The sequence below is a fragment of the Artemia franciscana genome, chromosome 2 (genome assembly GCF_032884065.1).
Source record: "Artemia franciscana chromosome 2, ASM3288406v1, whole genome shotgun sequence".
In the NCBI taxonomy this organism is placed as follows: domain Eukaryota; kingdom Metazoa; phylum Arthropoda; class Branchiopoda; order Anostraca; family Artemiidae; genus Artemia; species Artemia franciscana.
In genome coordinates, this window is record NC_088864.1 from 58,449,032 (window position 1) to 58,465,885 (window position 16,854).

Here is a 16,854-nt window from a genome sequence, read left to right on the forward strand (position 1 = left end):
CATCCTCTGTATCTTAAAAGTATAGCTAGAACGTCATTTATAGAAAATGGTATTCATTGGCTGTTTAAGAAAGTGGTGATGCTTCAATCTATTTAAAAGGGCCCATAGCCACTAGTATTTTCGTTCTCAATGGTTTAAGATGACAATGAAGTTTAACGGCGATTCCCTCAAGACGCTGGTGCTATTAATTTTCTTAAAGATACTTAATTAAAGTGTTTGTAACTTAATAGGGAGTGTTTCTTCATAATATAGTTGCTTGTTAGGTAATAGGGACTTGTTTGTTTACTTTTGCAAATATTTTCCTCAAGATGCAGGTATTTTGTACGTGATAGGGAATGTTTGTTTACTTATGCACGCTACTAGCCCCTCAAGACTTTATTACGAGCACATGGGTCTTGCACAATACTAGAGTACACCTGTTTGTTATGTAATTGTATAGTACACCTGGTTGTTATGATATAGTAGACCTGTATGTCATGTAACGTAATAGAGAGTGTTTATCTGTGTTGAAAATAATGCGATCTTGCGTGACTTATTAGATTTTTTTAGGACGACATAGTTAGACTTCATGGCCCCGTTAGGGAGCCCCCGTTTGCAACTGAGGACGGAAAACACATGAGTGTTACGTAATGACGGCGCACACGTGAATGTTACGTAATGACTACACGCAGGTGGGCTGTTACAAAGTACTTTGAGAGATATTTTTTTTTTCTTCAAAGCGTTATTTTATCTCTTTGAGATTTTTTTTTTCAGGATTTTCTTTTCACTGAGATTTTTTTCATTCAAGATTTTTCATCAGGGTAGCTTTATAATCCAAAGGTTTTATTCTGCTATACGAATAAAAATGAGGACCATAGATTTCCGACAACGAAATGCTGCCTCGCACATAGATCAAGAAAGCCATCCTGATATTATGCTGCAGGAAATAATTTCTAGGGGAAATAACTCGATAAAGCTATGGATCACATGGTTCCTATTGCCGGAGTAATTCACATTCAGAGAGAAAATCACTTACAGGAAATTAGTTACATTTGACACAAACCTGTTTGTTAAGTCATGGTTTAGAGGGTATTATCAGAAAGTATTGTAGATCGTTGTTACCCCATCACCACTGATTCTAGCTTGAAAGTTCAACTATTTGCTTAAAACATGCCAATTGAAAGACAAATTATTGGTTTAAGTCTGTACTTTTTTTTTCAGTTTAACAGCCGGTTGTTCCATGGTCCCTAGTTCTAGATTGCAAGTTAGAACATTTAATTAAAATATGCGTATTGCAAGACAAATCCTTAGTTAGACAAGTTCCAAGTTAGACAAGTTGAAAGACAAGTTCCTTAAATCATGCCAATTGCAAGACAAATCTTTGGATTCAGTCTGCACTTTTTCTGAGTTTAAATGCTGTTGTTCTGTGACCCCATTTCCACCTTGAAAATTGAAAATCTACATTTTCTCTTAACTTAACAACCCGTTGTCTCAAGACCCCCGTTTCTGGCTCACAAGTTCAAACATTTCCTTAAAACATGCCAATTGTAAGACATTTTCTTAGTTTAAGTCTGTATTTTTTTTTCAGTTCAACAGCCAGTTGTTCCACGGCCCCTAGTTCTAGCTTGCATACTAGAACATCTAATTAAAATATGCATATTGCAAGACAAATACTTAGTTTAAGTCTACATTTTTTCTCGGCTTAACAACCTGTTGTCCCATACCCCTGTTTCTGGCTCACAAGTTCAAACATTTCCTTAAAACATGCCAATTGCAAGACAAATCTTTGGATTCAGTCTGTATTTTTTCTGAATTTAAATGCTGTTGTCCTGTGACCCCCGTTTCCACCTTGAAAGTTCAAACATTTCCTTATAGCATGCTAATTGCAAGACAAATCCTTGGTTTATGTCTGATTGCTTTCTCAATTTAACAGCCTATTGTCCCATGGCTACTACCTTTAACTCAAAAGTTCAAACATCTTATTAAATATGCCAATTGCAAGACAAACCCTTGGTTTAAATCCGTATTCTTTCTCAACTTAGCAGTCTGTTGTTCCATAACTACTGTTTTTAGTAGCCTGTCTCAACTTAATAGCCTGTTATCCAGTGGCTACTGTTTCTAGCTAGCAATTTCCAACATTTCCTTTAAAAAATGCCAATCGCAGAACAAATCCTTGGTTTAAGTATGTATTTTTTCTCAATTTCACAACCTATTGCCCCATAACTACTGTTCCTAACTTGCAAGCTCAAACATTTCCTAAAACATGTCAATTGCAATAAAAAGTTTTGGTTTAAGTCTGCATTTTTTCTCAATTTAACAACCTGTTGTCACACGACCCCTTTTTCTACCTTGCATATTCAAACATTTACAAGACAAATCCTTGGTTTAAGTCTGCATTTTTTCTCGATATAACAGCCTGTTGTCACATGACCCCTTTTTCTACCTTGCATGTTCAAACATTTACTAAGCATACCAATTGCAAGATAAATCTTTCGCTTAAGTCTGCACTCAAAAATTAATTACAGCGCCCCCTCCAGACCGAAATATAAACAAAAAACAAATAAAGTGAAAAAAATTTATTGAAGCGGGCAACCCCAGCCGCAGTGCCCCCCCCCTACAGCCAGGGTGCCTTGGATAGCTACTCCCACTAGAGTGGGAGACATTTTGGATTCAGAATCATTGCGTATTTTGTATTTGGGTAGGGAATCCTTTGCATAGAAATTTGTTTGAAGTTGACCTTTTTTTTCACACACTTCCTACACTATTAGGGGATAACAACAAGATTGCTAGGTCTCTTGCATCCTTGCAATTTCTTAGATGCTTCTCTTTAGGCTTCAAACGCCTAGCTGAGACATTGTTCTGCAATCAGATCAAATTTAACTACTTCTTCTAGGATTTCATTCAAAACATTACGCACACTAAACACGAAATACAACCACAAAAGGGATCAAAAGTGTATTTTACAGGGGGCCTACAGTGGCTTGAAAAAAAAATAGTGTACTTCTATTTAATAAAGTTGAAAAAAAGCTAGCTTTCCTAATAAAAATAAAGAGCGACATAAATTTGAAAAGAACAGAAGAAATCCCGTGTCCGAACGGAGCTACTAGCCCAGGGGCAGATACAGAGCAAAATCATAGGGAAGATCCAATGTGACAAGGGCGCCAATGAGCAAAATATTGGGGGGGGGAATGTTACAAAGGTGCCAATAATTGACCAAATTGAAAACTTTATTCTTAAAATGAATGAAAAAAATGAAAAAACAGGGAAAGAGGGTGCAAGAAAAAAAATCTTGGGGGACAGGGTCCATCATCCCCTCCAGATCCACCAGTGCACTACCCTCTCAGCCCCACATTCTGACCTTACCTTAGATTCCTATTTTTCAAGGCCACTGAGAACAGATATGATACCGTGTTATATATATATATATATATATATATATATATATATATATATATATATATATATATATATATATATATATATATATATTTTATATATATATATAATTTTTACTTACTTTTTACTATATATAAATATTTACTTTTTACCTCACTGTTTACTTGTACGAGTAGAAAAACTACAAAAAAAAGTTACCTTAGCTTAAACAGCAAAAGATATGAGTATAACTCATGATCTTTTTGCACACGATAATTTACGTTCACTTGAAGTTTGAATTAAATAAAAAATATAAGTTTTTTCAACTGAAAGTAAGGAGCAACATTAAAACTTGAAACGATGAGAGATTATTATGTATATGAGGGGGATGCCCCCTCGTCAACGCATCGCTCTTCATGCTAAATTTTTTCGGCACTTAGAAAAAAGTTACTCATTGTTCTAGTTAAATGATTTTTGTGTTTCAGGAGTCGTTTTTGAAGAATTGAGACAAAACTTAAACTTTAGCGTAAAGAATAAGGTGTCGAGGAGGGGGAAACTTCCCTAATATACATAATAATTTCTGTTAATTTTTAGTGTTACTCCTTACTCTCGGTTGTAAAAAGCTTGTTTTTGATTTAATTTCTTATCATTTTTAAATAACGCCAGGATATCTGGCTCCACCTTGACGGAAAAATCCCCCTTCCCACCGAAATATTCTTAGGACAATTCAATCCTGGCGAAAATTTACCCCGGACAATTACCCTAACATCGCGATGTGTGAAATTAAATCGGTAAAGAGAAGCATGACATATAAGGAAATTTCGTATAGGAATTCTAGAAAATTCCCCAGTTTAAAATTTCCCCTGAAAAGTTCACCCCCAGGAAACTTCCCTCTCCATGGAAAATTTTCCCCTTGCAAAATCCCATCAGCAGAAAAGTTCTCTTCCCCTCCCCATCCAAAAAAATGTATGCATACTTCCCAGCAACAAATGCTGTACGCAAACAATAGGCGATTTTTATAACCGAAAGACCTTTCCCCAGGGGCTGTAGGTGATCATGTTTTCTCTAAAGACTTAATTAGTGGGCATTTCAACTATGTTGAACAAAATAGCTATCTCAAAATTTTGATCAGAATATTTTGGGAAAAAAGTGACGTGGGAGGGGGTTTAGTTACCCTGCAATTTTTGGGTCATTTAAAAAGGCCACTAGAACATTTCATTTTTGTTAGAATTAGCCCTCTTCTGAAGTTCTAGGCCCACTGGGTCGATACGATCACCCCAGGGGAAAAAACTAATAAACACGCATCCGTGATCTTTCTTCTGGCAAAAATTACAAAATTCCACATTTTTGCAGGTAGGAGCTTGAAATCTCTACAGAAGTGTTCTTTGATATACTGAATCTGATGGTGTGATTTTCATTAAAATTCAATGACTTCTATGGGGCCTTCCCCCCTTTTTTGAAAATCAGACAATTTTCTCAGGCTCGTAGATTTTGATGATTAAACTTAGATTGAACTTAAAATTAATTAATTAGAACTAAAATTTAATTAGATGAGATTAAATTTAATAAAACCTATATATTTGGAATCAGCATAATAAAATGTATCTTTTGATATATTTGTTGGTATCAAAATTTCGTTATTTAGAGTTTCGGTTACAATTGAGCCGGATCGCTCCTTACAGTTTGTTACCACGAACTGTTTGATGCAATGGTACCGCTCTTTGCTCTATGTGTCTCTCACTATTGTTGAGAGAGTGAAAATGTCCTCGATCCTTATTTCAGAGGAGAGCAGCTACTTACCTAACTTATCTTGCTCAGACCTCATTACCATTGCTCAGACCTCAATGTTTATTCAAGAAGAAATAAAATGGTCCAACAAGATCTATAGAAAGATTCATGCTCGATTGAAAAGAAACAACAAGCTTTAATCCATTTCAGTTTAACAGCGGTCAATACAATTTATTTATTTTCAGTATATTTTTACTTCTTAGATTTATTTTTATCCAGTAAGTTTTAGGCCGATATGAAACAACTGGAATATGAACCCATTTTGGGTGTCAGGAGTTGATACAACATTTTTGTCCCTGTCTGCATGCCCTGTAAGTTTTAGTAAATCGGAGAAAAAAAAGTCCCATATTGATGCAACAAACTTCAAAATGATTTGGCTTCATTTGATGTCTACCTGTCTCTGTCTACACCCGATTTTAGGTTTAAAGCCTATCAGAGATTAAAACATAAATAAAAAATTGGCCCATTTTTGGACGTCATGACTTAATACAGTCAAATTTATTTTTGTCTTATTAAATTATTTTTCGTGTTTTTAAATGAATACTTCCTTGAGAACTTTCAGTATTACTGTAGTACTTGCTTGTTTGATCCTGGGTGTCCGGAATGTTTAAGAATATAAAGGCGAAGCTTTCAGGGAATGTTGAGGCAGATGTTGAACTAAATCAAGAGAAATTATGTGCATTCAGGCTGTCAAAAGTGTGGGTCTGCAGTATCTCAGAGCCTGCTAAGTGTATTGAGTAGAAATTTTTAAGGAATATTGGTGAGGTGCTGAATCAAATTGCCGAACTGCTGAACTGTAGAATCAGGAACGGAAGGGGCATCAAGTTAAAACTATTAGGGATTATTAATGGGATATTGGACTAGATCAAAAGACTCTACTTGGATCCAGGTTGTCAGAAGGGCGTATCAGCAGTATCCCAGAAACGGGTAAAGGTATTAAATTGAAACTTGCAGGGGAATGCCAAGAGGGATATTGAACTAAATCAAAAGGTACTATGCATATCCAGATTGCCAAAAGGGCATACCTGTAATATCTCAGAACGGCTAAGTGTAACTTTCAGAGAAAGCTGGGGGATTTTGAACGAATAAAAAGACACTATGTATGTCCCAGTTATCAAAAGGACGTATCAGTAATATTTCAAGAAGAGTCAAGGGTGTTAAGAGTTTTAGGACATATTAAAAGGAATATTAAACTAAATCAAAAGAAATTGAGTGCATCAATATTATCATAGATAGCACATCTGAGATATCTCAGAAGCATTTAGGGCACAATGTTGAAACTTTTCAAGAATGGTGAACTAGATCTAAAGGCCCTATGTTCATCCAGGTTGTCTAAAAGGGTATCTGGTATACCTCAGTAACATCAAAGGGTATTAACTTAAAAACTTCAAGAAATTGCAAGGGAGACACTTAACTAAATCAAAAGATTTTACCCACATCCAGGTTGTCAAAATGAAAAATCTGCAATATTCAAGGAGCGGTTCAGGGTGTTAGGTTGAAACTTTCAGGAAAAGCTTAGGTGGATGCTGTCAAGAAACGATATAGCCATCTAGGTGGTTAAAAAGGAGTATCTCCAATGTCTCGGTAGCCGTATTATTTTGAAAGTTTCAAGGAAGGATGGAAAAGAGGTCTAACTAAATCGAAAGACACTATGTGTTTAAATCGCGTATATGTAGAATCTTGGGGGCGGCTAAGAGCATAATTTAACAGCTAAAGGGACCTAGATGAGACTTTGAGGGATTACTGGACAGAAGAATCAAGTAGATTATAAGTTTTAACTTGAGGTGAGCATGCTATTTTGAATATAATTGTAGCTGTGTGAGTTCTTAGCGAGAAATATTCTTCTTTATGCTAATATACTTATTTCTTATTTTTAAACAACAAAACATAAGTCTTTTCAATCAATGAGCTAAAAATACATTTATTTAAACAAAAAAGCATTTAAAACAGTATAATACAATAGGGTCCTTGAAGTAAATGACCAATACAAATTCTTCAATATGCAAATTTGTAACTTGTTAGAGACTAGGATAGCTTCAGATTCTTAGAACGTCAAATATTTATTCGGTTAACAAAAAATAGAGCCAAGGAGGGAGCTGGTCACCCTCAGATTGCGGTACATTCATAAGGAGAGTTATAAATTTCAATTTTTCGTTGAAAAAGTCTCTTCTGAATTTCTTAGGATCGTTCCTGTCACCCATAATCTTATACGTATTCCAAAATAATGAATTAGAGGGGAAAATAATGCAGGGGAGGTGCGTGGTCCTTAACTTAGAAATTACTATGGGGATACCTTTAGTGTTCCATTTGTTATGAAATCAGAAATATCTACAAAATAATGTCTTAACTCATTTTTCTGGTCTGAACATTGTCATCAAAGAAAAAAAAGGGCACTTTTCAAATGAAATTAAATGGAAGACTTTGCTTTGAATCAATATTTTTTTTAATGCAAAGTTTTTTTTTAACAATACAATTGTAATTTTAAAGGTTTTGAACGGCAATTGGTGAATAAATAATAAAGAACTGAACATACTTGCTGCGTTCTAAAAGGCTTTCAAGAAAGCCCTATTTAAAGCTCAGTTAAAAGCGCAGTGCTGAGAAGGACAGTAGCTCTTGGAAAGGCCCTAGCGAAAACAGAAACGACATTGCTGCAAGTACTGACTTTCTTCATTTACTGGATAAAGTCAAACAATGCCTGTTTATGGTAAAGGGCATTTCTTATCTGAGTATTTTCAAGTTTTGGCTGACTATGTCATTTGTGTTTAACTTACAAATCCATAGTTTTCTGTGGCAACTTATGCTATAGCCTCTATTCAAGTAAATAAAGATAGGTGCAATATAGCCTAATTAAGTTCAAAAAATGGTTAAAGCTGTCTCGACCAAATAGCAAAGATGCAGGATTTCTTCAGTATTTTGTTTAACTTTTGGATATTTATAATATATCTAATGTGCTGTCTAATTGCCCACATCAAAAAGGTGGACAAAATTATCAACTCTGCAAAACGAGGTTTGAAAGTTTGACAACTAAGGCACTTTTCGATTATTAACCTAAGAGTTAAAACTTGGTCGACACATCCTCTACCTTTTCTAAAACCGCACTGTTGTTCTTTTTAAACTTTGTCTACAACATCTCTCAATCTTAGAAGTATCATGTTACTAAGTAATTTGCTAACTAGAGAGAAAAGACTAATGCATTGATAATTACGGCACTCACTCTTATTACCTTTCTTAAATAGTGGTTTAATTAAGGTTTTCCTAAAATATTTAGGTACTTCCCCTTTTTCAAAAATCATATTCATAATCTTCAGTAACTTATTTCTAACCTCGCAGCCACCATATCTAAGAAACTCATTTACCACACTATCAGCACCTGGAGTCTCATTATTATTTAGTCCTTTTAGTACTGTCGCTAATTCTTCCTCACAAATCTTGCTTCATATCCAAGGTATCACAAACTATTCCATTTTCCCCTATATCTTTTACTGCATCTGTATCTCGGTTTAGCACATTATCAGAATGTGCATCAGAATAACATTATCTACCCATCTCTCTTTAACCCTTTCCTTATCACTAATTGTGGCCCCGTTCCTAAATTTTATCAGTGATCTTTTGTTTCTTTTGAAAGAAAAACAATTTTTTACTTGATACTAATAGGTCGGAAGCAGTTCATTTCAAAAACTTAAAAAACTTTCTATTTCAAGTTATCTGTCCATCACTGTTATATTCTTCTATGGTAATCAAGGCCATTGCCTTCAGGAAAGCAAGAAAATGTTTGAGAAAAAAAAAGCCTAGTAAAGAGCTAAACATATCTCGACTGGATGATTTTATAGAATTTTTTGCGTCCTTTTGCTTTGGATATTTTGATATGTTTGATAGTCTATCTTTTTCTTGCTTGATAAGAAAAAATATGGGGGGGGGGGTTAATAAATCTATCAAGTCAGCTTTCAATGATTTTGTAATATTTGACATAAGCACCAATCGAAACTTCTATTTGTGCCAATGTCAATGCTTTTGTTGCTTTCAAGACAGCTTTTAGAGATTTTAATTTCGGTTGGTCTACTGAATTTAAATACAGTTGAGTTTATGCAATCTCAAAACATATGTCAAGGAAGTCAAATCGTGAACCGTCAGAGCCATGCTTGTGTGGGCCTTGAGGGTAAAAAAAAAAGGTCCAGAGAAGAAATTTACATTATTTTTCTAGTCAATTTTACTTTTTTAGTAGAAAACTATTTCTGCTCTTAATTTTGGTTTGAATCTAAGAAAATACCAACGTGAGACATTTTTAAGGATCTTACCTGCTTTTCATGTTCTTCTATTGTCTTTGGGGACAAGGTGATGTTTAGATCAATTTCTCCATGTGTTTCTGCAAACTCACCTTCCTTCAGCCTCAGAGTTACATCCGTAGGTCTAAAAAGTTAAAAGGTTAATGATGGCTCGGACATGAAAAGCTAAAAACTGCACAAAAGTAGTTGCCTAATTTATTCGGTAATTCGGTATTCGGTAATTCGACGTTTACTGCATTTACCTATATAACTCAGACAATTTAAAAATACTAAAAAAACTAGTCCTACCCATAACGGCTTAATAAGGTCTTTAGAACCTTTAACTAAATGAACAGCCTCATAAATACGACCTCCGTTGAATAGCATCATCCTTGAGGAAAAAGAGACACAACAATTATGCTAAAATGCGAATGGAATTGTGATATCTGTGATTATGCTACGTGCTACCCTGCAAAGCTAAAGTGTGATTTTTTTTTATTTTACAGGTTAGGAACGGTAAACCTCTAGTTAATTATTTAGTCCATTTCAAATGAATTAACTGCCTCGGTATTAGTATTTTCTGGAATTATGCGGCTTTTTGTCCCCCAGTGACATTTTGCTGTGCAGTATGGTTGGATCGGTTTGCTGTGGCAATCTATTTTGGTTTCTCCAAAGACATGCTTTGTATTTTGCTTTCTATTCAGTTGTGCCCTCTCCCGGTGCCCCAGTAATTGTAAAAATGCCAAGAAATGCCATTAAACTAGTAAACTCAATTAATGGGAAGTAACCTAGGAACCAACTAATAACTTAAGCTAATACTCGCACAATAAGGGTGGTCCCAAAATATCAGCAAAACTTTCTGCTCTCGTAATTAAACATTGTCTTAACTTTTAGTCTTATCTATTTAGAGAACAGCTGTCTTACTAGTGATGAAGTATAATTGCATGGTTTTCCTAGAGGATAGAGATTTAAATAATATAGACAGGAAGAATGAACAGCAGAGTACACAGATTAAGCTGAACGTTGGTTCACATTCCTATGTTCAAGTGGTAACCACACATCATAAAATTAAGGCTAAGCATATTCCGCATCTCATTTCTCATTATATTAATTTAAATTTACCAAGCACATATCAAATAATGTAAAGTCACAGTTATTGACCTTAGAATAACTGAGAATAAACCTCCAAATTTCAGAGAACCAGTAACGTTAATTCAATTTACTGCTGAGATTTTAGTGAAGTATGGATATTAAGGATGGTATTTACTTTTTGCTGACTATATATATATATATATATATATATATATATATATATATATATATATATATATATATATATATATATATATATATATATATATATATATATATATATATATATATATATAGGTAAAGTCAAGTTCGTATATGTATTCGTTCGCTCAGTTGCTAGTACACTAAATTATAGACTAAACTGATCAAGCTAGAAATGTGTGTTCACACCCCTTGGTCCGTAATAGCTACCATATCAGTTTCGTGAAAATCGGCCATAAAATAATCCTTTATGCAATTTAATCTTCGACGTTTTGTTCCACAAGTTTCCTTTCTTACAAGGGAAAAAATAAACGACGTTTTGACAGCTAAGCCCATTTCTCTCCGCTCTAGAATGTTTAGAAATTGAAAGAATGCATCTCAGAACAAGCTTGGTATCTTTTGTCTTTTGTTATGTTACAACCTCAAGACAAGGAGGAGCCTTTGAGGAAAGCAAAGGAAATGCAGGCTGTCTCAAGAGCTTCCACTAGAATAAATTGTGTATCATAATTTATTATAGTAATATGCGTATATTACATAATATGCATGTGTATTATAATGTATATTCTAATGATGTATGTTAATAAAACTAAATTGTGAGTAAATTCTTGTACGTACTTTGAGGAATGTTTTGCAACAATTCAAGTAAAAGTTCTCGTGAACACGTATATGAATAAAGGAGATCGGGGTTGCACTGGACGTGGGTTGAACTGGACAACCTCAATTACTCAGACATCATCTGGTGAAAAATTCTAAATTAATTCATAAGAATGCCATCTTAACTTCGTGTCTCAGGACCAATTCCTAGTTTCCATGATTAATCCTTTCAAAAGTTAAACAGCAAAAACCATTTTAGGTAGGTAGATTTTTTTCTGGCACCTTGCACATTTCTGTGCTAAGCTGTAAATTTTTTCGCTTGCTTTTCTAAATTTTTTCGTGATCTAGTAATAGTAAAAATTTGTGCTATCTACCTTTTCTTTAATTCCCTTTGTTCAGAAGGGTTTCTCAGTTGGATTGGGAAGGGGATCCCGATTAATAATCGGGACATTTTTTTTTCGAGACAGTGTCCGGTTCTACCCTACATGGGCAAGAGTAGATGATGGTTTCATTTCCTTGATTACATCCGAGAATCTTAAATATTAAACAATTTTAATCTTAAATTTCAATTCATGAATTTGTTTCCATATTCAGTAAGTAAAGACACAGATTATAAAAATGTCTACTTGACCACTTATAGTACGTGGATTTGTTCCCGTCCAAAGTGAAGGACTGATTTATTCAGGATAATTTAAAATCAGTCAAATGCAGCAGTTTTGGAACTTAACAAAATTTACTGATCTCATGTCAATGATAATATTTCTACTCCCGGACGATCAACTGAATTCAGTCCTTTTCCCAGGGAATCAACCACCAGCCTGCAAGGGCAGTTTGCAGGAAAAAGCCCAGAAATGAGTAGCCCATTCTCGCTTGTGGGAAATGCTTACGCATGCTCTCATAAGGGCCACAAAACAGGCAGAACCAGGATGCTCACTGATACTCCAGAAAAAAAGCGTGGAAAGGGAGGAGAGAAACAACCTAATGAGAGGTCCATTCATCTGATGAATCATTACATCCTGATGAAGAAGAAATTAATGATAACCTGCTGTTAAGTCCACCCTCCTTGCAAGTAGGAGATTAGATCATTGTTAAGTTCCAGCTTAAGAAGTCAACCTGCTAGCAGGAGATTGCAGTCGGTGAAGCTACGACTAATTTCATGCCCAAGAAAAGCGAAAGATTTTCCAAAAAAGAGAAGATGTTGCGAGTGTGGATTTTTCTGATTAAAGTCTGCTAAAACCTGTGGAGAAATATATATATATTTTTCTTATATATTTTTTATATATTTATATAAAATATATTTTTACCTTTATATATATATATATATATATATATATATATATATATATATATATATATATATATATATATATATATATATATATATATATATATATATATATATATATATATATATATATATTGCGAAAATTCGAAATACAAAATTCCGAAAAATTCTCAAGCATTCCTTATCTTGAGATGTCAAGACAGCATCAAATTTTGGGTTTCCACTCACAAACAAATGAGATGTTTGTGATCGATATTTTTTTTTCAATTCAAGCTACCCTATTTTAAACTCCAACGTAAAGAGCAGGTGGTTCGTTCATTCAACGGTATTTCTAATTGTCACTTAAAAAAACACTTCTTTAATGAAGAGTCAACACAGTTTTGTTAAAATCAAACAGTACGTGATGTAACAAACTACAAGTAAGGATGAAACTGGACGCAAAAGTAGCCAAAACTCTAAATAAAGGCATGTTGATAACAATTGATACATAAAAAGAGTTAACTTTTTATGCCGATTCTAAATATGTAGAATTAATTAAGTTAATGTCACATATTAAAGTTTATTAGCCTGAAAATTTTTTCTTTATTTTAAAAAATTGGGGGTAGCACCCGTAAAATACCAAGCGATCTTAATGAAAACCACACCATCACATTGAGAGTATGTCTCACGGTGCTCAATGTAAATCTAGACCCCTTCACATTCAAACTCCTATCAACAACTTTGCGGAATTGAGTATCTTTTGCATGAGAAAATATCACGGATGCGTGTTTATTTCTTGCTTTTCTTTTTCTTGGGACGATCATATTTAACCAGTGGTCGTAGGAGATCGAGAGAGGGCACATTTGAACGGAAAAGCAGCTCTAGTGCCCATTTTAAGTGACAAAATATTGAAGGGCAACTAACCCCCCTTTCATGCCGCTTTCCCCCAAAGGAAATTCAATCAAAATTTTAAGATAACCATTTGATTCAGAGTAGTTCACACGTCCAATAGCTATGCCTCTGGGGATGACAAGGCCCCCTTCCAAAGCCCCCGAGGGAAAGGGCTGTAATCTATGTAATTTTTGGAGGGGCAAATTTCTATGGAGGATGAATTTTCCATGGAGAGCAGTTTCTGTAGACGGGAAAGTTTATAATGAGAATTTTTGAGGGGTAATTTTACATGGGGGAGGGAGAATTTCTTGGTAGATAATCTGGTTTTTGTCACAGTTCTTTAAGAAAGATTCATCAAATATAAAAGCCGTTGAGTTTGAGTTCGGAGTAATTTCAAAGAACTATAAGACTTCAACGTAAAGAGTGAGAGATGAGGAGGGAGTAGCCGGTAGCCTTCCTCAAATAGGAAGAATTTCTGTTTGCTCAATTTTAACGTTGATCTTGACTTTCAGTTGAAAAAACTTAGGTTTTTAGCACAGTAAAAAGCTTTGTGTGCTATTTTTTTCCCTAGCAACTTCTAAGGCAACTAATCATCTTAGAAACAGATAAGATAGTCATAAAATCGCAATAGTTGAGTTATAATACTTATCCTAAGGGTTAAAACAATCTGATGATAACCGGCCTCGTAACACCCTTTTCATGCCTTATCTTTATCTGGACACCCTGCAACTCCCCATGGAATGACACCAAAAATTTAAAAAATATTTCACTAAGAACTTTGAAAATGTTAAGAAAAGTGAAATTCCAGAGGGTGCTAGACCAACGTAAACCCAGAGCCAGGGTTCTAAACTATTGCTAAGGCCTATTGATAACTGGTAAATTTTAGCAAAACAGATGGACACATTGCATATCCCAAAACCACATTCATGAAGAAAACTTAAGCCAATGAGATCAGACATACAGATTGGAACCACTCTTCGTCCATCACCAATGTATCAGTAGAAATTTGGATATATTCGACCCTGGTAAAATCGAAAAGACGCAAAAATTTCAAAATGCACGATTACAGGAAAAATTAGAGTTATGTCCAAGCAACTGACTGAATCATTTCAAAAACAGGTTTAGTCATAGCAAAGCTAAAAGAAAATAAATTCTTATTCGGTCCCGAAAAGTGAAGTCCTGGCTTAACTCGGTATAAATACAAGCTAAGTCGTGACTGGGTGCAAAAACGCGCCAAATCAATGCTACAGACTAACTGCAGTTTAATTTGGAAATGTTAGGTTGAATTCTAACATTAAAAAACAATTTACACTGTAAGGTATTATATTATTTCAAAGCAAGATCTTGGCCGTATCATAAATAAAGAAATCATCAGTAATAAAAGAGACTGTCGGTGAAAAATCAAAGCAAATATGATAATATTAATAATATGTATTCATGCATAACCAACTTTGATGTGTTTCCGCTGGTTCAAGTATTTCTCTTTGGGCATCATATGTTCAAAGTTACTTATTTCTCAACGCGTCCCACTTTCAAAGCATGAAGTTTTCATGGGATTTTCCTGTTCCCAAGCGTCAAAAAAAATCTCCAAAAGAACTTAAAATATGAATACTGATGAGGAAAAATCTCTTTGTTAATAACTATAAAAAAACTCAGTTTTCCTTCAGTTTTTGATCTTCTTGTAAAACTACAGCAGGCGTTTTGAGGGGCTAAGGGTTTTCTCGGTGATTTACCTGTCATATATACATCAGGATTGTTTTAGTAAGAATATACTCATACTTTTTTTCTGCCTTTCACACTTTTGAAGGATATTAAAAAAATCAAAGAGTAACTTACTTGTGGAAATCCACAGAAGATAAGTCAATGTGTCCACTACCAAGAAAATCATCTTGGAATCCCCAGTCATAGTCGAAGACCTGCAATTTTTATATGGAATCAAATAAATGAAGCTTAGTGCATTTTAGTTCAATATAAAATCATTCTATCATTCACATTATTAGGTAATTAAAGGTTTTTATTACAATTTTTGGTATCTATTTGGTAGCGACATTATTTTGTAATTATTTGGCAATTCTCATTATTTAGCAACATTCTGTTTTTCACATTCATGAGTCTTGGAGGCAGTATCGCATTCTCTTTAGTATTGCCACGTTGAACTGTGAAATTAAATGAGCAGAACTGGCCAGTTAGGCATGATATTGTTTTTTTTCCATAGAAGCTCAAACATTATCAATCTTGATATAAATCTAAAATTAGGATTTCTGCTGAATTACAGGATTTACTACAAAATAATGGCATGCATGTTTTAAATACATATGTCACTGTTAAATAATTTATACTGTTTTGGCCTGGACTTAAATTAAAAACCGTCTCTTTTGTCAGACGAGGCCAGACTCTAGTCAGGTAAGCTGAGAATTTTTAGGCTCCGGGTTTATTGGATTATAAGAAGGTTTTCTACCTCCTCATATTTTAAAATTCCATTTATCTCTATTATCTTGCTAGTATTTCTTGGCATTTTCTAAAACCGTGTTTTGTATAGCATTTCCTCTGTATTTAATATTATCTGTAATACTATGCAGCTTGGAAAATGTTACTAGTCGTTAGTAAACTGAGAAAATAAAAAACTATGAGCCGAAATTTCCAACCGAATAGTACAGAGAATCAAATACTCAAGATAGAGTAGTTACCAATAATTTGGCAAGATACCAACGTATTGTCTCAATATTATACCATTATCTTCTAGGCTACAACAGGCTGGAAGGCTATATGTTCTATATTAGGTGTAATTTCAACCATGGCTCCTTAATTCATACCTTAACATATTCTCTCAATACCATGATTCCTCCTTATCTTTAGAAAATCTATCAATTAAAGCTTAACATATTTTTGTCAACATTTCTAGCTGCTTTTCTAACTTTCCTTCCCAAAATATTTTCGGCTGCTTCACAAAGTGTTTTCCTGGGATGATTCCATCAACGTTCTATATTATCATATTCTAAACCCTCATATTTTATTTTCATTGTCTTCGGGACGCTCCTCTTAATTTTGAACCCTATTCCAGCTTCAAAATACCCTCATAGAGGTTCTAGTGTCCTTTTTCGGTGTTTAAACAGATTGAAGTAAACCAGTCCCCGTCTCTTGCTCCCTTTTTTACGTCCAATTACTATGTTAACCTCTCTGTTATCACCTCCAATTTGCTTACAATTGATAGATCTATCAATTGGGAACTTTTCATAGAAACTCTTCAAAGCTTAAAGTATTTTTTTTAGCATTCTTATGTGATTTTCAACTTTACCCCCGAAAATATCTTCTACTGGTTCAAAATGCTTTTTCAAAGAATGATTCTATTGATGTTCCGTATTATCGTATTCTAAACCCTCATATTTTATATTCCTTGTCTTTGGAATT

General features: G+C 34.3%; 1 protein-coding gene across 2 annotated transcripts in view; it reads right to left on the reverse strand.

Annotated features, from left to right (window-relative positions):
• Positions 1–16,854, reverse strand: part of LOC136043844 (multiple C2 and transmembrane domain-containing protein-like) — a 202,613-nt gene that overhangs the window by 88,690 nt on the left and 97,069 nt on the right. For both annotated transcript variants that reach the window (XM_065728782.1, XM_065728783.1), the window contains exons 8-9: positions 15,283–15,362; positions 9,438–9,549 (exon numbers count right to left, since the gene is read on the reverse strand). In XM_065728782.1, coding sequence (XP_065584854.1) covers positions 9,438–9,549; positions 15,283–15,362 — 192 coding nt within the window. The remainder of the gene's footprint in view (positions 1–9,437; positions 9,550–15,282; positions 15,363–16,854) is intronic.